The sequence below is a fragment of the Cariama cristata genome, unplaced genomic scaffold (genome assembly GCF_000690535.1).
Source record: "Cariama cristata isolate BGI_N322 unplaced genomic scaffold, ASM69053v1 scaffold29719, whole genome shotgun sequence".
Lineage (NCBI taxonomy): Eukaryota > Metazoa > Chordata > Aves > Cariamiformes > Cariamidae > Cariama > Cariama cristata.
Genome location: NW_009636784.1, coordinates 9,343 through 29,582, shown reverse-complemented (window position 1 = coordinate 29,582; position 20,240 = coordinate 9,343). Strand labels below are relative to the sequence as shown.

General features: G+C 36.0%; 1 protein-coding gene across 1 annotated transcript in view; it reads left to right on the top strand.

The window, feature by feature from the left end:
- The first annotated feature begins 3,610 nt into the window (after positions 1-3,610).
- Positions 3,611-20,240, top strand: part of TSG101 (tumor susceptibility 101) — a 17,774-nt gene continuing 1,144 nt past the window's right edge. Inside the window, exons 1-8 of the mRNA XM_009708057.1 lie at positions 3,611-3,691; positions 5,577-5,642; positions 6,219-6,382; positions 7,719-7,845; positions 10,297-10,363; positions 12,064-12,155; positions 17,967-18,169; positions 19,645-19,884. Of these exons, the coding sequence (XP_009706359.1) occupies positions 3,679-3,691; positions 5,577-5,642; positions 6,219-6,382; positions 7,719-7,845; positions 10,297-10,363; positions 12,064-12,155; positions 17,967-18,169; positions 19,645-19,884 (972 nt within the window). The 5' untranslated portion in view covers positions 3,611-3,678. The remainder of the gene's footprint in view (positions 3,692-5,576; positions 5,643-6,218; positions 6,383-7,718; positions 7,846-10,296; positions 10,364-12,063; positions 12,156-17,966; positions 18,170-19,644; positions 19,885-20,240) is intronic.

Genomic DNA, 20,240 nt, shown 5'->3' with positions numbered 1-20,240 from the left:
TTTGTGCCGGGCCGGCAGCCTGCGGGGAGCTCCGGGGCGAGTCGTGTCGACGGCCGGGCGAAGCAGTGGTAGAAAGGTTGTGTCCGGCCGTCCGGAGGCTGTAAACTGAGTTAGTTTGTAAAGGGAAGTATGGTGCACCAACACCTACAATACGTCGTTATTTGTAGTTCTGCGAAACTTTAGTTCTGGGTGAGGGTATTGCCGGTAAAAGCTGAATAGAAACCACTTGCTTCGCTGACGATGTCATGCATCGAAGCGGATCGGAGCTGCGGTGTGGGTTGTTGGGCTGTATGGCATCATTTGCATTCACTGGTTAAATGAAGGTGGAAGGCACATTCAACTTTATTGACCAGGATGAGGGTGGGTTTTTTATCACCCTTGTTGAAAGAAACAAGAAAATCTCTTGGAAGGTAAATCATTAATCAGTGAATCATACAGAGCCATGTGTAGTTGGTGCCACTCTTCAGGTGAAAACTGGGCTTTGTCCAGCAGCCTGAAATGAAAACCCCTAAGGCTGAATACATAGGGGGAGTTATGGGTTTGTTTGGGGGGAATCTTTTAACATTTAATAATCATATTTGCACAATTTTAAAATGAAATACCATAGGCGAGGATCTGATCAAAACTGAAGAAACCTTATTAATAGGTGTTTCTGCCTGCATGGAATCACATGCAGATTTTTTTATCAGCTTGGAAATGAGTGCTGCTGTATACAAATTTGGTATCAGCAAATCACGTATATATATATGTATACACTTGTCTTCCCTAAGTGAATTATTGCCATGCCACAGAAGAAACAGAATTTAAGGTAGTCCCATGTCCTCTTTCCCCCCACACTTGCCCATTTTATACCCCCATTTGACTTTTTGTAGGTAATTTCAAAGCACAATGTACTTAATAGGTGATGAAAAATGAAGTTACTATTTCACTACTTTGTTTTTCAAAAATAGTTACACTTTCTGTTCTGTAGATGGAAGCTTAGTGATATTTCCCATATTGAATAGTTCAGTGTGTGAGATAACAAAGGACTTCAGCCCTAGTTTGATTGAACATCAGCACTTAATTTAACTTCAGGTATGTTAACCTGCTGTCTGATCTTGAAAAGCTTCATCCCTCTGTGATCTGTTTCCTGATACGTAAGGTAAGGAGGATGCATTTGCCATCTGAGAATGGAGGAAGAAAAAAAAGTTTAAAAATTAAGAATTCACATTAATCAATTGTAGTTACCTTTGTAGAAATCACTAGGACCTTATATTTTCCAAAGAGATTTTGACATTTCTTGGAAATGCTCAACTACTTACTATATGGACACAGGAAAAGATTGTTTTGTCATATTCTAGTGTTCCTTGGAACAGAAAAGAGAAATAAGCACAAAAGAGTATACTTTGTGCTTTAAGTAATAAAAAGTTCTAGAAAAGCCATCATTTTCTTTAGGAAAAACTTCTTTATATGTCATTTTAATATACAGAACTTTGATCATCTGTGGTTACCTGGATCTAAATGCTGAAATTAATAGCTGATGTAGCACTTAATTTTGCTTGTGGCAGTAGCTGGAATCTTACAAGCTTATCTCTACTAAGTAATTATTTGACTCCGTGTAAAAATGATTTGCAGCAATACTCTTTTTCTTAGTTTTAAGATGCATATGAAAATATTTTTTAATTTTCAGGTGTTGGACCTAATTTTTAAAAGCACCCCAGATAACCAAATCTGGCTTTTATCAGCCCTATCAGCTACCATATACCAGACTCCCAGTACGTCTGCTGAGCAGGCAGGCGTTGTTTTATCTGTTCCTTGACTAAACTGACTTGTGCCAGAAGCGGAGTTAAATCCTGGCTCTGAATCCTTGTGCTTGTTGGGAGCTTCCGTTTAGTAGAAGCCAATTCTCTTTTTAATAGTGATTATGTCAATCTTCTTGAGCCTGTATCCTGCACCATAAGGTATGTTCCTATAAAAAGACCCCCTCTTTTTAGAGTAGCTGGTGACATGCTCTCATTTGTACTGTAGTAACACCTTTGGTGATGTGGGTATGTACTGCCAGTCTCTGGCTGACCTAGCCAAAATTTCACAGACCTCTGTCTCCATGTTCTAGCAAAGCCTGTGATCTATTTCTCGCTTCCGCTAGGTGTTGGGGAAGGAGGGAGGAATGTACTCAAATGCTAGCAAAGTTGTGAGACCTCTCCTGCACACTCCCAATCTTGCACCTGCTTTCCAGAGGAGGCTGAGTTGCTTTGCTGCAGCCCTCCCACCAAAACAGCATCCAGGGGCTGCCCTGACCCTCTGGCTGACTGACCTCTATGCTGGTGCCTCCCAGCACATGCAGGCAGCCCTGCTGTGGAGGGGTTCCTTGCTTTCTCACAGACCAGCGTTTTGCAGACTGACCATAGGGCTGGTTTGCCCTTGGTCATTTCAGGCAGATAAGTCACAGCATCCCCCAAAGCACAGGTGCTTTTTGTAGACTGTGGTGACATTATGGGAAGTGGCATAGCATGTTCATCTCTGCTCATTAAAGAAGAGTTATCATGCCCAGGAGTAGCATCCTTGTCAATCTCTGTAGATAACAGGAAGAAGAGTTAGGTCCTAAGCTTCACAACTCATGAGTGTTTGTCGGAGCAAAGGTGACCTTTAGCTGTGGCACCACACTTTGCTCTTGGTAACGTCCGAATTAATTAGTTCAGATGTGTTAACATCTATGTGCTTTGTGTATCGGACATTTCGTTGCATTGGGCCCTTTGTCTTCCTGCCATGGTGGAATGAAAGGATGCTGTCTGTTTATGTTCCTTAAGACATCTGAAGATTGTTATTTTTAAAAAAATTTTATTACAATGAAAGCATTGTCAAGGGACTACATTGTTAGCTTTTCTTTTTAATGGTAGTTATTAGGAGGAATGGCCACAAGGTTAAAGAGCTGCACCACTGAGTAAACCAGCTCTCTGTTGCCCAGGCACGTCTCTTTTGTTGTTTGTGGATTATGGTTCTGAGACTGTTAAATTCTGTAGTAGTGTATCTGTGGTGTACAGATCTTCTGTGCTGTGAGTTACTCCCTGCTCCTGATAAAGGAAGGAGGTGAAACCAGTAGTATTACTGATAATATCATGCGTTGAAATGTCTGCTTTCTAGTTGATAAAATACATGAAAATACTGGTCAATGATTGTTAAATACTGTGATGCTTTGAAAAGTGCTATGAAAGATATCTGTGAGGTTCAGATCTTAGATAGCTGTATATCAGGAATGTTCAAAACATCACTATATTTGTTCGGAGATGTGGGGTTTTTTTTAAGATCTGACATATATCTGTCAGATACTGTTGGTTATGGTAGAATGTGAATGAAAATGCAATAGTTTTTCCAAGTCACTTGATATATGGACCCTTGTTTAAGACTAAAAGCATCTTAACACCTTGTTAAAGTTCGGTAAGTTATGTAGGCAGTGTTCAGTATAAGTAATATGGAGAAATAAATTCTTATTCCAAAATAAGAGTGGAGAAGACTGTCTATATATCAATGTAAACTCTCGTAAATTCAGTCTATTGGGTAAAATAAAACAAAATTAAATCACACTGAAAATTTAGTCTCTAATGTCATTCTTTCTCTTTTGTTTTCCAGTATAAATATAGAGACCTAACTGTACAGGAGACAACCAGTGTTATTACTCAGTACAAGGACCTCAAACCTGTCATGGATTCATATGGTTAGTCTCTGCATGAGAAAATTTGTGTTATTGAATTGTTGATAGTTTAGATATATTTGGTAGTTTTTGTGGGGAAAAAGGAGATGAAGACTAGAGAACATAATCTGAGTTTCTCAATCTTTGACATCAGTACTTTCTTAGAAACACAGATAACCTTTCTATTTAAAATAACTTTTCTATATTGCTGAGTCTATCTAACATGCCAAGAAGTCTTGCATTTTTCATAGCTTAACTTTTAGTTAATTGCTCCGGGATGTCATCAGTTGGTGTCCTGAGATTGCTGGTATCTTACAAGTTCAGCTTTGCTGTCATATAAACATATTTTAGAGTTCTATTTAGAAAGAATTGTAAATCAATGAACAAATACTTTATTAAAAGTAATTGTGGCAGTCCTTAAGAGTATGAAGAAAACATGGTAAAGCATATAGGGTATTGGTATGAGAGGTTTGTAATGTAGATTAACGATGATAGTCACTGTTAGCAATTTTAAAGGCTCCGAGTAAATTAGAGTGAGTTAAATTAAGATGATGTCTAGGGTCGGCTGCAGAGGCTGAGGGCATGGTTTCACAAGATACAATGAGCCAGCATAGCTGCTGAGGTCATCCTCCTTCTGATCACCTTTTTTTAACTGTCACCTGTGGGATTCTTCTGTGAGCTAATTTGTATTACTAATACATCATCAGAGATTTTATAGCCTTCTGCTTTGTAAATTCTAAATCTGGATTGAGAAGTATTAAGAAGGGATATGGACAGGTAAAAGATAATTTAGTTTTAACTTGAATAGCTGCACGCCTGCAGCTGTTCCAGAAATAAAAATTCATACAGTGACTGGAGAATCACAACAGTGACAGGACTGTGGTTGGAATAGTGTACACAACTTTGCATGATGATAGTGACCAGAATTCCAGGTAGCTTTGAGCTGTAGCAAGAAGCCCATGTGTGTTACCTAACTCTTCCTAAGCTGCCTGGGAAAAGCTGAGCACAGAACCACTTACAGATAATTGATGTTATTTAGAGCAGTGAAATGAGCAACAAGAAAATGGTTACATTGCTGTTGACATAGTTTTCAAGTTTATATTAATAATGAAATACAAACCCCCATTTAACTCCCAACACATTCTACCTGCCTTTGCAGAACGTTAGCACCAAAAGAATTGTACACAATAAGCTACATTTGAAGTATGACTAGAAACTTTCAGGTGAAATTAGGAAAATAAAAGCTTTATTTACCAGAAGTTGATTTATTCAGCCAAGAATAAGCTATTGGATTGAAAGTATGGGAAAACTAAATACAGCAACTTGGTAAATTGTGATCAGGGTTCCTGTGCAGTTTGTGAACTAAGACTAAGATTTGGCAGTAAGTCAAGTGCTATGCATTTCTTCCTCTTCAATGTATTATTTTTTGGTTAAATTACCTGTACTGATTATGTCATAAACGCCTATGGCCCAGTAATTTTCATTATTCTTGCTGACCTGTATATTTGGAGGAAGCATAAGGAATTCTTTGTAATCCTAAAATGACAGTTGTTTTTTAAATTAAGTGTAAATTGAGATTATCTTTGCAACAATTTGTGTGATTTGCAGTTTGTATGGTTCCAACATGTTTTACTTGGTCTCTGAATGAGGAAACAGTTTTATTTGCAGTGAAAGTAGTTTAACAATAATTAGTCATTCATTTCCCAGAAATATGTTACTCATAAGAACTTATCTGACTGTAGACAATCATATGCTAGTCCATAAATGTGCAAGAGCAGAACCTTTCAAGCTGAGTTTATATATGTGTAACTTTTGAAAACTTATGCTAATAAATAGATAGGGTATAACCCGCACAGACATTAATGCAGCAAATATGTTTGTTTTGAAAATAGTGTTTGTTCCCTTTCAGTTTTTAACGATGGTTCATCTAGGGAGTTGATGAGCCTCAGTGGAACCATTCCTGTGCCTTACAGAGGTATGTATTTGTTATTATTATCACCACCATTATTTTCTAAAATTACATGAAAAACTATTTAGCTTTGTCCTGGTTCAACTTCACTACTTTGGTGATCGCTATTTTCTTGAAATCCATTACTTGTCCAAAGTATAATGTTTTAAAGAAATTGTCCTTATTTTTTCTGCAGAATAAGATTTTAATGTTGAGTATTGCTTTTTCGGTCTTGTACAGCTCTGTAACATCTCTTTTCTTTCAGTACTACGTGTTTTTCAAGCTTCTCAATTGAATGACGGTTGCAAACCATATGTTGCTGCAGCTAAGAATAATTCAGATTAGGGTCTAGTAATGTTGCATTGTAGAACAAATGAGATAATGTATTAGTGGTAAATGATAGTTGTAAATCAAAGTTAAATGGTTCTGAAAAATGTTGAGTTCATGGCCGTATTGTGAGCTCTTTGTTGAATGTTACTAGTAGATTTTGGCTTTGGCTTCTGACTCTGTGCAGTTGAATTGCCTGGATTTAGGAGATTTTTATAAAGAGGACAGTTGAAAAGTTGGAATAACTTTTAAAATCTTTCAAAATATCTTTTCTAGGTAACACATACAATATCCCAATTTGCTTGTGGCTGCTGGACACCTACCCTTTCAACCCCCCAATTTGTTTTGTTAAACCCACTAGCTCTATGACAATAAAAACTGGGAAGCATGTCGATGCAAATGGAAAGATATACCTTCCTTATCTGCATGAGTGGAAATATGTAAGTATAGGGAACTGGAAATTCTCACATTGCTCGGTTCTGAATTCCTTTAGATAGTTGTCGTTTTTACCAAAACCTACAATCCTCTTTATTTGAGATCTTAAACCATTTTTTAAATGAAGACAACTGCTTATTACTTGTAATGTCTTAAAGTTCAGGATATTGCATTCTGTTGCCTGGTTAATTGCATCTTTAGTTACAGTTTGTCTGATGAAGCAGTGCACCATAGGCGTCCTTCCCTGGTGGGACACTGATGTGAAGATCTGTGAGATAAGAATATTTATGGAAGGGATATTATAAATTCTGTTAAAACATCTCTGGGCTGAAATTAGTCTCTGACTGAAATGGACTTGTATGAGCACTTGGACTTCTTTATGTAGACATTGCTGGAGCTTCAAGTATATGGCTATATTTGTTTTATCAATAAATAAAGGTATTGAGCAATGCAGGCCTCATTGTTGTGACCAGAACATAGACTTGTAAAGAAGATAAACTATGCTAACAAGGTCAGAAGAATGGTACAAGATGCATAGTTCTGTAAAAAGTGATTAACAGGAATAAATTTATTAAGCATGGATGATAGTTCAGCACTTGCATGGTAACAGTGGAAAATGACAGATCAGGATGCAGGTCTTGTGCAAGCAAGAAGATCTTCTAAGATACAGGTAATACAGAATTCAATCAGTTTGAGAGATTGGGAAAAATAAGTAAACAGATTATAGAGCTAACAAAATTTGGAAGTAGGATGTTTAATCTGGTGCTGCATTCATGATGCTTGTCCTTATTTTGGCAAAATGAAATCATGCCTGTATTAAATGTAGTTATAAACTGAGAAGCCTAGTTTAGCTATATTTGAAGGAGGTTTGTGCCACTCTTTAGTGGGTTAGAATATTTTTTCTATTGAGCTGTTCTGAACCTAAGCAAAAGCTATAGGCTGTATGAAATTGAAATGTCTGAAAACTTAGTGATCTGTACTTTTTTCATGTTGGAGAATGGATTTAAGTTTTTAAAAATTTATTATAATCCATCATTACACAGTCATCTTCAGTCATTTATTGCCCTGCAGATGATATGGAACCATGTATTACTCAGTTTATTCTGAATGGAAACACTACTGCAGCTGTATTTCGCTATACCATTTTGAATACCAGCTCACTGGGTTTGGTATCTGTAAAGGAATCCAGAGAGGAAGTTAAAATATGCACATATATATATTAAAAAAAAAAATTACAACCCACAAATAAAAGGATGACTTTTGAGAGCTGTTGGAATATTGTCATTTTGTTAAACTATCTGTTGGTGAAATCAACAGCTTGTGGTTTGCTTACTCTCACAGCCCCAGTCAGACTTGCTAGAACTGATTCAGGTCATGATTGTCGTGTTTGGTGAGGAACCTCCAGTCTTTTCTCGGCCGACTGCTTCATCAAGCTACCCACCATACCAGGCCACAGGCCCACCAACTAGTGAGTTGTCATGACTACTAATGTCTACAAATACTCATACTAATATTCCAAAGTGATTGTTGCTCTGCATAGTTTGTTAACAAATGATGTATTCTGCTCTAGAATGACTTTCTGTTATTAACCCATAAACCAGTAACCTATCAACATTCAGACATATCCTTAAAAAGAGATTATTCAGATAACTGTCCTGTATGTTAATTTTTTTTTATTCTGATTATACAAGTCCATCTGTTAAGTTTCTTGCAGCCATTGACTTCATAAGCAAAAGCATGCTGCTTGTGTTTCCTATGCCCACACATCTGGGGTTTTTTTAATTTTTAATAATTGCTGGCTGAATATGAAAAAGTACCGCCCTGTGATTTTTCATTCTTCTCTGTTGATTTGGTACTCTGACTTGGTACCCGTTTTTATTTTCTTGCGGAAATTCTCAAGACTTTTAAAATCTTTTATTTATTTAACCTTCTGGAGGCATCTTATTTTAAAGACTAGGGATAGGTGGATGGGGAAAAGGGGAAGTGGGAAACAGAAAATCCTAGAAATTCTTCCAAGAGGAGACTGCATTGCATGGGGAAAAAAAAAAGAACAGTCAAGTAGACCTACTCAAGCCAAAGAGTGGGGCAGGAGGGGAGGGGGAGCAGATTAGCTGCAGATTGTTTAATGGTACTGTAACAGTTCTACATTAATTTAATGGTAGAGTAGCTGCATTTGGGGTGATATATTTTTGCTGTATTTTTAAGGCTGTGTCTGTTTTCTATTGAAATACAGCTTTTATCAGGTTGTAGTGGTACATCAGAAAAGCTGAAGTACTATTCATTACAATTTCCAGCAGAATCCATTTTTAATAAGGTCTTAGGTTCTTAACACGTCAGAAAAGGGGTCGCAACCACAAATGGGACCATTAGGGATAGTTGACTAAAGGTAAGTGTTTGGGACTTTCTAGGTTGTCCAGCGCTGCTAGCCCATCTATAAGAGCACTAGAAGATTCTGCTGTTCTGATTTTCCAAGAACAGCAGGTGTCAGTACAAGTATAGTTTTAGTAGAGACTGTGACCTGATTGTGCTTTAAGGAAGGACCATCAGTTGAAACACACTTGATGACTCTTGTAGTCACTCAGTGCTAGCATACCTGAAATGATTTTAGTGGAAATGTTTCAGGATTTTCACATTGCTAATAACTACTTATTTTTACTAGTGTAATCAGGTTTTCCTTATTTTACAGACATTTAGGTTTGGGCTTTTTTAAGTTCTAGATATACTACTTAAGAAGAAATGAAACCCTTTTTAAAAAATTGAATAATTTGAAAGCATTCAAGGATGGAAATAGCTCAGCTCTTAAAAAAAAGCTATTTGATGTAATATTCCTAAAATTACTAGAAATGTGGAATAAATATATTCAGAACATAATTGTTAAAATAGAATTGTCAGATTTCCAAGAAGAAACTTAAAACTGCTACGACTGTTAAAGCCCTAGACATTTATATGTGCTAATAAAAATTTTTTAAAGTGTAATTTCTGAATAGCAGAAATTACTGGATGAGACCATGGTTGGACTGTTAAACAGCTAATCAGCTGTTGTGAAACCTAGCTACTCTGAAGGTACTTAAAATATACACTCATCATTTAGTGAGTAAAGAACAATGGCTACACTGGAAAGGTTTTGGGTTTTTTTTTCAGCCATTATATAAAAAATGGAGACAGTCCTTCAGGTGTGTCATCGTTAATAATATGCCACTTTTTTTTTTTAGTTCCCTAGCTGCAGATACTTTTTCTTATGTATTCACATTTTACTTAGTACAACTACTCATCATGCATTTTTAAATTGATACACATTTTTATCCATGCAGTGGTTAGTTTAAAGTAGTGATGAACAAAAAAATAAATACACAGTGAAAGGTGTTCTAGCTAGTTGTTTTAAGGAATGTGTAATTGACTTCAATTACAGTTCTCATACTCTTCCTCCAAACAAACTACGCTTGAAAATATTTTAACCACGTAGGTAGAGGTTAAATCTTCAGCAATGCAAAATTTGCCTGTGTTTTCTGAAAATGTGCTTGGATACAGAAAGCAGATTCTGACTGGTCAGTACATAGAGGGAAGGTCCACTGTGGTTTAGTGCTGTAGGTGTTTTGAGGGGAAGCAGCTGCCTTGGTCAGTTGGCACAGAGATAGCTCACAACAAACACCTGCAAGTATCCCTCTTGCCAAGCTGCACAGGAGCAGTATGGGAAACGTCTGGGAGGGTTGTGAGAAGTGGTGGTGGTAGAGGAGGCAGGGTACGTGGGGGTTTGGCTGTAGAACGACTTCTCTTACTCTTGTTGTTGCATTCTGTTATACTGTATTCATTGTTTAACAGTATTTTGAAAAGCATCTTACTGCAGCTTAATATATATGCGATCTTAGTATATATTAAACTTCGGAAAAGTAAAAATATACAAAATCATTATTTTATTTAGCTTCCTATGTACCAGGCATTCCAGGTGGAATATCTGCCTATCCAGCAGGAAGCACTCCAAACCCGAGGTAAGAACCTCTTTAAACCATCATCATTTACATGATACACAGTTTCACTGAATAGTGTCTAGTCTTAGTTATATTTTCTTACAGTATATTTGTTGTATATTGTGTTAGCAGGTTTTTTTAAAACGAGGTCCGAATTCTTGTCAATAGCCAAAAGAAAGTGTGAGAGAGGTTTAGCTTTCTTAGTGTTGCTTGCTTCAAATACAGTGTACTTGGGTGATAAATATATTTTGAAAAATTGCTACCAAAGTCCCAGATGTTGTCTTTCTTCACTCATATATTAGATCAATATTTATAAAGTTGTTAAGTTTACATGATATAGCAAGAAATGTACCCCTACAAGTTAGGTTTTTTTATTGATGTTGTTAGTATTGTTTGGGGTAATTGGCAACTCAAAACATTGTACAAAACAATTGCTGGATTAATACAAACCTTGATTCCAGCATAAATGTGGACTTAATTCAGAGCACTCTAAGAGAATTTGAAGTGCACAAAATGATTTTAAAAGCTTTTTATTAATATAAAACAAGACTTTTTCTTTAAGTATATGATATAATAGTTTGGAATAAAGCTTTTCCAGAAGATTGGTAGTTGTGTCTTAGCAAAGAGTAAGATGCTGATTGCTGCGTCCTAGTGTGTACCTACATTTTTTCACATCATTTTTTTTTTTTAATTAATATCCCTATGTCCTGATTTTGTGTTAGGAGCATATGAGCAGTTGCTGTCATATATAACATTTTGATTAAAAATAAATAAATAAAATTTAAACCCTGTAAGCATTAGGAAGGTGGGGTGCTACATTGTAAGAAGTGAAAAATGAGGATTTTGGCAAGTTCTTACGGCAAGTTTTGTCCTCTAAAGTGCTCTTAATGTTTTTACAGAAATGAATAATAGAAGAACTATTTTTAAAATAATATGATTTATGAATGAACAGAAAAGTTTTAAGAACGATTAAATTTTCGGTTATCTAGAGAGGTACAGAATATGCTTATTTTATATTTTACATGTTTTCTTGGACCATTTTGTTTACTGATAGCCATGATTAATACTCTGCTGTATGCAGGTGTTTGTCAGTCCAGTACTGACTAATTTGAGTCCTTGTTTTCAGTTGATAGTAAGTGTATTTTAGAAAGCTATTGTAGACTGTCATGTTATATGTCATCTCGCAATTGTTTCAATGAACAAATGAATACCTTTGCTTTCCGTCATCCTTCAGAGCAGGGCTGAGAATTTTTGGAGCAGTTTCATCTTGCAACCGTATTTTGCATAACATTTTTAGGTTTACATAAAGCAGTGATCTTGTTAACTATTCTCATATTAAAAATAATGAAATTCAAATTGCTGTTTGTGAGTTTGTAGCTAGAATAATTTCTTTTGGATACTTTGGGGATTTCGTACAGCAAGTTAGAAATTGCATGGCAAGATTAAGAGATTGACGAGATTTTGGAATGATCCAAATGCTTGACCAGGCAATAGCTAGATAGGGTTTTAGATAAAGTAGTATCTTCTTAAATCACACCAGAAATATAAATTGTGAAAGATGTTAATGTGAACAGGAAACGAGAAAAAGTATAACTTGGCCTGCAATTTAAAATTTTTATTATGTAAACAAATGTTTAACATGGTGACATAAAGATAATATACATGGATGATATTTTACAAATAGTTACATAACATTAGCATATCTTTCTTTGTCAAAGCAGCTACCCAAACTATCCTTACTCAGGTGGTGTTCCATTTCCACCAACCACCAGTGTTCAGTACTACCCTTCTCAGCCTCCTGTGACTACTGTTGGTGAGTAGCTCTGAAAGAATTTCTCTGAAGTAAAGCTTCCCTCCATAAATGATACAGGAGAGAAAATGGAAAAGGAATGTATTGTTCTTAATCTGGCCTTCCAAAATATTGGTCTTCAATTAAAAATGTCATTCAAAGGAAGAATAAAATACATTTTATGTCCTTTACCTTATATTTTATTCAGTCAGGAACTTGATAAATTCCTGGTTTTGTGCAGTGTATTGTGTGTGCTCTATTAATACTTTGAAGAACACTGCATCTATCTACCGTAAGTTTTTTTTCCTCACCCTTTTAACTGTAGGTGACTTTTGATTGTCTGTGTTTCTCTGTTTGCAGTCTTGGTTTATAAAAATGCTTTTGTCCTCATTTAATCATCTAACAGACTCACTTTATTTACTCTTTATTTATACTTTCTTTACTCTAAAAGTTGTAGCTATCTAAAGCAGAGGTTTCCAATGTGTTTGGAATGAGCTTCATTTTTACTGATTTTTTTCTCCAGCCTCTTCACTGTTGCTTCTTAATGGTCCCTACTTGTTACTTCCTTCTTTCTTACCTTCAGCAGCAAGATCTATTAACGTGTATCTTTTCCCCGTCTGCTGTGCTGTGTCCCTTTGCTGGCAAAAAACACTAGCTTGGTGTCCGCTCTGCACCTCACATTCAGTGTATGTGTAACAGATAAAGGTCATCTAGTTAAGTAGGAAGATGATGAGGTAACTTTCCAATTGGATGATAGTCCTTTTGGAGCATTTATGTGGTAAGGACGTAGACCCTCCTGTGACTTTGTTCAGAGTATCAATAATTTGTAGTCTCTTGCACCATAATTTAGAAGTGCATCCATAGGTTCTTCATTTAAAGTGTGAACTCCCAGGTATTTATGCACACTGTACACTCCAGAACTGTGTGTATTTTGAAATTTTTGTTCACACACATGGGGACAAAGCAAGTTCACAGCTTGGCAAGGGAAGATAGATGCTTCTACTTTACTCCTAAAATATTTGAAGAGTTGTTCTGTTGTTACAGAATTTGGAAACAACAGTACATTGTATGTTTGAGTCTTCTAGTGCCTGATCCTATCCTTTGCATCGAAGTTCTTTCAGCCTTCTGAATTAGAAAAGTCTTCCCTGAAAGATGTTGGCCATTTCAGTGGTCGTCTCCACTCTGAGGTGACGTGTCTACCATGCACACTGCCAGAAAGCTGCTGTCCCACTTAAGTAGCTCAAACAGTATTTGGTGTTCAGGGGCTGTAGTTGGGTCATTGAGAACTAACGGTCTCCACTGGCTCTCATGTAGGGGAGGTGATAAGAATGTTTCTAGGGAACATCAGCATTCTGCAACGTCTTTCTCAAACAGATCCAGTTTTGCTTGTATGTAATAGAGACTTAATTTAAAATATAGATAGGTCCTATTTAATTTCTTTCCCTCATTTTCATCCCCAGTGAAGATGAACAGAGGTGGAATATCTGCCAAATATCATAGAAGGCTCTTCAAGTCCTGAGTTAGATCATCTGATACTGTGTTGTAATGCCAGATTTTTGTAGTGACAATTTAACATTAGACTGATTCATTTGATGCAGCTAGGTAAAAGTCATACACCTGTTATACATGGTTTATCACTTGTGCCAATTGAAATGCAAACACGTCTCTTTAATCATCCACTGTATTTACAGTACTGGGTTTTTTTTTACAGTACAGTATTGTGTTTTCCTTTCAACTTAAAATGTTTATTTCCTATACAGATTGTTTGGTTATGGTTTATTGTGATAGTTTATTTAGCAGCATATCAGGTGCTACAACTTTAGAGTTTTGTGTAGCTGGTGGTGGGGTGTTTCCTATAGTAAGCTTAGTTTGAATTGAATGAAAATACTTATTCATAGTAGCTTAAGTTTTTAAGAATAGCTGGTTTTTCAAATAGTCCTTCAGGCGTTTTCTTTCTGTTCAATCGTCTGCCATTAATTGCCTTTCTGATGCTGTTACTAGTTTGATGATTCTGCAAGGTCACTTGTGAAACCAGACTCTGCCTGGTAAAGGTTAAGGGTTTCAGTGCTCTGTGGATTTAATGGCTATGCGCCATAAAGTCTTCCCCAAGCTGGGCTAATTATGGAAGTGGCAGAAAATGCTAAGGGTTCATGCTCTTTAAGAAGATACATAAAATCTAATTGAGCTGTATTAAAATGATCCTTTATATGTTCAAACACCTCTTTCCTACCTGTTGGTGTTTCTGTGTGAATTTTCGTTGTGTTAGGTGTATTGTGATTTAATTTTTTTCTTTTTTTTACTTTTTAAGTGAGCCTTGTATAAAATCTCCCAGAGTGAGGGATATCAGGGTAAAAAAGAAAAGTAGAACTGATGGCTGGTTCTGGCATTGTGTTAGAGAATAGTTCATTATATGAAGTAAACAGTAACTGAAATCATGCTAATGCTATTCTTGAAGTGAAATCGGACCTTTTTGTTTTGATTTGGAACATGTATATTTACAATTGTCTACTGTAAGCAGGAAGTCCTAAACAGTGAAAAAACTCTTTGTCCCAGATAGTTTGAGTGATTTGGTTTAGGTTTTACTTCTCAGTGTAGAAAATACTGTTCTTTTCTGCTTTTCATAAGAAGCAGCAATCATGAATTCCTGGGTTTGTGTGTATGGTGCTATTTGACAGCTTCTGTTGCTGATTCTAATAGATAGTTAACCAAATATTGAAAATTATCTTGTTGACTGGCAACAGGGTGAATTGGTTACGCCAGAACTGTAAATCAGATCAAGTGTTGGAACATTGATATTTTCATAAGGCTCTCTTTTCACCCGTTGATTAATAATTCAGTCTCTTTTTTTCCAATAGTAATTAGCTTATATTTAAAAGATTACACATATTCTGGTGTAATTTGTATGTAAGTAAAGTGCTTACATTAATAATTATCAGAATCTGATGTTTTCTTAATTTTAGAAGAATTTGGTGGATTAGTAAGCATGATGTGCATCTTCCCATAGTTCTACTCTTATCATTTGCATTGCTTTATTTTTCCACATACCTGGCTTGGTGTAAGTTTTGTGGACAGGAATAGAGTAAAAGGCATAGGGAAGAGATGAATTTATGCAGTCTTGTTCTGTTAGCAGCAGAAGTCCAAAAAGTCCTCTGGATGATTTAAGGATTGTAAGGTGTGCAGTCCTGTCAACAAGAGTTTGTGTTTCTTAGTATAACAATACTAACAGATGCTCCAAATAGATTTTTTTTTTTTTTTTAATTATGATGGTACCCTAACAGAAAATGGTTAATTGTACCAATCACGTGCTTGTTTCTGAATGCAGAGTTTAGATTTTTTTACTGTGTTCTGGATTGTTGCTGCTTATCAGGAAGATATCCAGCCTACCCCAAGGACACTGTAATGCTGAAATTTCACTGAACAGCCCACTCTTTTCCTGAATAACTGTAGTAAAATTATTGTAATCTTGTTTCTAGCTAATAGTAGTTTATTTGTTATTATCAGTAATGTATTCAAAAACATATCTATCACTGTTTATCTTAGTGTAATTTACTCTAAAAATACCAATCTTTGAACTACTGTGTTTAACTGGCAAAATTAATGTGTGATTTGAGTTGCTTGTTCGCTTTTGCTTCTTCTGAGCGCCTGTGGTTATTAAGAAAGGTGAAAAGGTTGATTTGATTTCAGCTGACTTGAGACACTTTTCTGAACCTTTGGGAAGGAAAAACAAAAGATACAGTGATGGTTTTGCCTTTAGCTATGTAAGGTTCACAGGAGCCTTCATGAATATTTTTTCACTTTGTAATTGTTTGAGATCTAGGGTACTGGGAAATACGATGCCATAACAACTTCAGGGTTTTGTAACCGTGTCTCTGGGTAAAAAGACACTCTGGTAAAAATTTCTTTTTGCAAATTTTCTTTCCAGGTATGGAACTTCAAATCTCTCTACATTTTATCTATAAAAGTTGGAAAGTTTAGGCACAAAACCTGCTATAATTCTTGCTTTATTAGTAGTTCTTACAATCCAATTGAAATTTCACTGATGTAAAAGGTGTGAGGCATAAGCATGGGGAAACTGTGACACTCCAGTTTGAATGGTTGAAGTGATAAATAGGGATACAATTCTGCAACCAGTGTCCGCTTTAGATTCCCTAGAGCAATCTGAGTTTCCTGATCTGCAGATACAGAGCACTTCCTGTGACAGACATAAAGGATTTACCTTTCTATTTAGAAAACGGTTAGTGACAGACTCTTGAAATCAGGTAATCTCACTGAAAGGCTGATTTGTAAAAGCAATAGTAATATTCAGACTTAAATGTGAAAGCCTATAGTGCTTCAGAGGGAGAGGGACTAATGAAATATATTAGAGAATTTATTTTCTTCTATTTTCTAGTATTGCTGCATCAAAATGTGATTTAACTGAAATTACAAGTTGTACCTAGCAATCAAAACAATCAAATGGGTAGTAACCTCAGTTGTAACTGTAACTCAGTTACATAGCAGCCTCTGTTGCTGTTTGACTGTAACATCGATCATTTATAGAAGCTAGTTATATAATACTAGAACAATATTGGTTAGTAGTTTGTTTCGCTACTACTAAAATCACTATGCTGAGTTTCTGGGCACGATGGACCAAGTGAAACTGGCAAATTAGTGTACCTGCAATTAAATTGTACGTCATCATCTTTGTCTTACACTTACCTAAAATAGCTGTGCTTGCTTTTGTTAGAATGGAATTGTATAACTAATTCCACAGAATCCCTGTATATTTGACTAATACTCTTTATTAAACTAACATTAAAGAGGTATTTTATCCAGAGAGAGTTTTTACAGGTTCTTCATGGGTGCATTACTTAATTTTATAAATCATGCTTCTCCCCACCCCACTCCAATTACAGTACCATCCTGCAGAAGTTTAAAAAAAGAAATGGTAGGCCCAGTGTAACGCTGAACTGAACATCTACCTAAAAGACTGCCATCTGATTTCAGTCTACTAGAACATATCTATAAACCATATTCTAATATGATTGATTAGCATTTCTCTCTCTGCTTTAGTCTTTTAATAAATGTTACTTGTTAAAGTAAGTTTAAGTCAATAACAAATGTTCTATATTAATGCTGATTGTTTTACTGCCCTCCCATTCCTGCCCTAGGATAGCTGAATGATAATAATTGTGAAAGCAATTGGAAAGACTAGATCATATTGTAGGTTTTAATCACTTGATACTGTCCAATAATGTGTCACTGAAACAGACCCTGCTGTTAGATCTTCATAAATGTAAAAGGGCAGCAGTTAAGATCTTTTTCATTGAAATTATTTTTGTTACCTTAGTGTTCATCTATTTTTATTAATCTTAAAACCAAACCCAAAACACACCACCAAAACCAAATAGTCATTGGCAAGCCTCAAGATAGAGTACCTATAGGCAAATTCGCTGTCTCAAGCCAGCCATTACATTAGTTGTGGTTGAATACATGTATCCATTAATTCCTTTAGAGTTTACCAGAAGTTTATTCTTCTTTAAAAGGACTCAGACTAACAACTTTTGTAGACTTCAGGGGAAATGGCCAGCCTATTTTTAAATTAAAGGAAGAGTATGGATATGGGAATAGTAAAGTGAATGAATGGATGCATACTCTTAAATTTACTTGTGTACATCTTAATGTGTTTTATCTCACTTTGGTCTCTTCACTGCTTCTGAAAATTATAATGGAAAACAGTTTATTCTACTGTCTCATATTGCTGAAGTTAGCCGCTTCTTTTTTTTTCAAACTGGTTTTGTACTGAAGCCAGTGCAGAACAGAGTTAATTTTATGCTTGTGAATTTTCTTGTGCAGGACCCAGTAGAGATGGAACTATCAGTGAGGATACCATTCGAGCTTCCCTTATTTCGGCAGTCAGTGATAAACTGAGATGGCGGATGAAAGAAGAAATGGATCGTGCACAAGCTGAACTCAATGCCTTGAAACGGACAGAAGAGGACCTGAAGAAAGGACACCAGAAACTGGAAGAGATGGTAACTCGCCTGGATCAAGAAGTGGTAAGCTGAGATGACACTGCTCTGTATCTGAGTATTCCTAGTAGTGAACAGAAGTATGTAAGTAATTAATTATTAAGCATGACAGAAATATCAAAGCTTCCAGTGTATTGCTTTTTAAATATATAGTCTCTTTCCCAGTTGAGGTGCATGTGTTAAGACTGAAGCAAGTCAGAAATAAGAGTGACTGTAAGTTGCATTGTCCTGCATGTATCTTACAAATGTCATTGTTCAGTAGAGGAACAGTATTATTTTTTCCCCATCCTCCCGGTGAAAGATGTTAGTGATGTGAGATTACTTCATAATTCTAGCCCATTTTCCAGATAATAATATGTAACAGCAGCACTGGAGAACATTTCAGTGTCTTAGTGCTGAGACACTGATTTTAGTCACAACCTCCTTGTGTAACCTGCAGACTTTTCCTTTCCCAGACAAGAGTCTCTCCTACTCAGTATGCTCAGAAATTCCTGCAGTTTTTCATTAAGACATCATCTGCTTATTCCATCTGCTCCTTGCATTACTGCTCGGGAGTAAGATTTTGGGATTGATGAGCAGTTTCTGAAACCAGCTCAGTGCTCAGATATGGTTAAAAAAAAAATTAGAAATTATTAATCAGGACTAGAGAACACGGGATACCATTATGTCACTGTATAAATTTATAATGTGCCCACTTTAAACGTAGTGTGTAATTGTAGTCTTTCCTGTCTTGGAAAGAAAGGACATAATAGAACTGCAGGTATTTGATGCAAAGGCAAGAAGGATGATCCAGCGTATCAGAGAGCTTCCAGATAAAACATGACGAAGTAAGCTAGGACTTCAGACTGGAAAAAAGCCAGTGGGGACAGAGAGAGTGGAATATGATAATAGTCTGTACGGCTTTGAGTGGTATAAGGAAGAACACTGTGGTGTACAGTCTCTTCCAGTGTGTTAGCTGTGGGACATGACAAATACCAGGAGGCAGATTCAAAAGTAGCAAAAGGAGATACATCTCATCCAGATGCAGTTAAATTGTAGTTACTATTAGTGTGCAAATCCAGCTTATTTTGTTTCCTGTCAAGTTTGTTTTCTGTTAAGTGTTTGTTTGATCCATGCTCAGCAAACTTGTATAGGGACATACTCCAAAAGACACATTTCCAAAGAAAAAAATTATTTTGGCTTTGCTTTTATTGTCTTTAACTAGTTTAAATGGTTATTTTTCCTTATGTGGCACCTTCAGAATACTTAAAGACTGTTAGCATGCCTTCTCTACAGTTATAAATTGGTAATGGATTGACATTATCTGAAACAGCCTTTTTAAAAATGAAAGAATCCTAAATCTATGGATTGGTAGCTCTTTCTTTTGTAAAAATCATAATAGAGATGAGTAGAGAAGTAAGGAATGAACTGGCATGTCTAAAATTCTTTCATCTTGACAGTTGTATCACAAGAAGACATTCAGCTCTTGAGACGTAAGAAATAAACATCTTAATTGTTTTTAGGCTGAAGTTGACAAGAACATTGAACTTCTGAAGAAGAAAGATGAAGAGCTCAGTTCTGCCTTAGAGAAAATGGAAAGTCAGTCAGAAAATAATGACATAGATGAAGTTATTATTCCTACGGCACCACTTTACAAGCAGATCCTCAACTTATATGCAGAGGAAAATGCAATTGAAGACACTATCTTCTATCTTGGGGAAGCATTGAGACGGGGAGTGATAGATCTAGATGTCTTTTTAAAGGTAGGTTTCTTGCGATGTTTTTAAGATGCGCATTTTAAATGTGTTTAAATACTTTGAACTCTTGTGTTCAGCTTATTAATGTTAGTGATTTCTTCACTGAAGAGGATCCTGTAAGAACATGAATACTTATATGTTGAAACATAAGTTTTAAAAGAGGAATTTCAGAATTAAGATAAAAGACTGTTTTGAAAGCATTACAGATACAAAGTAATTTATCATTAGATAGGTGCAATGATGTCAACATAAGCTTTCCATTGGGCTTGCATCCTAATTCTGGAGAAACTAAGGGTGATTGGAGTATTCAGACAGCTTTTCACTTGCAGTCTGTGGGTGCCTCTGCTGAGCCAGCCAGTGTA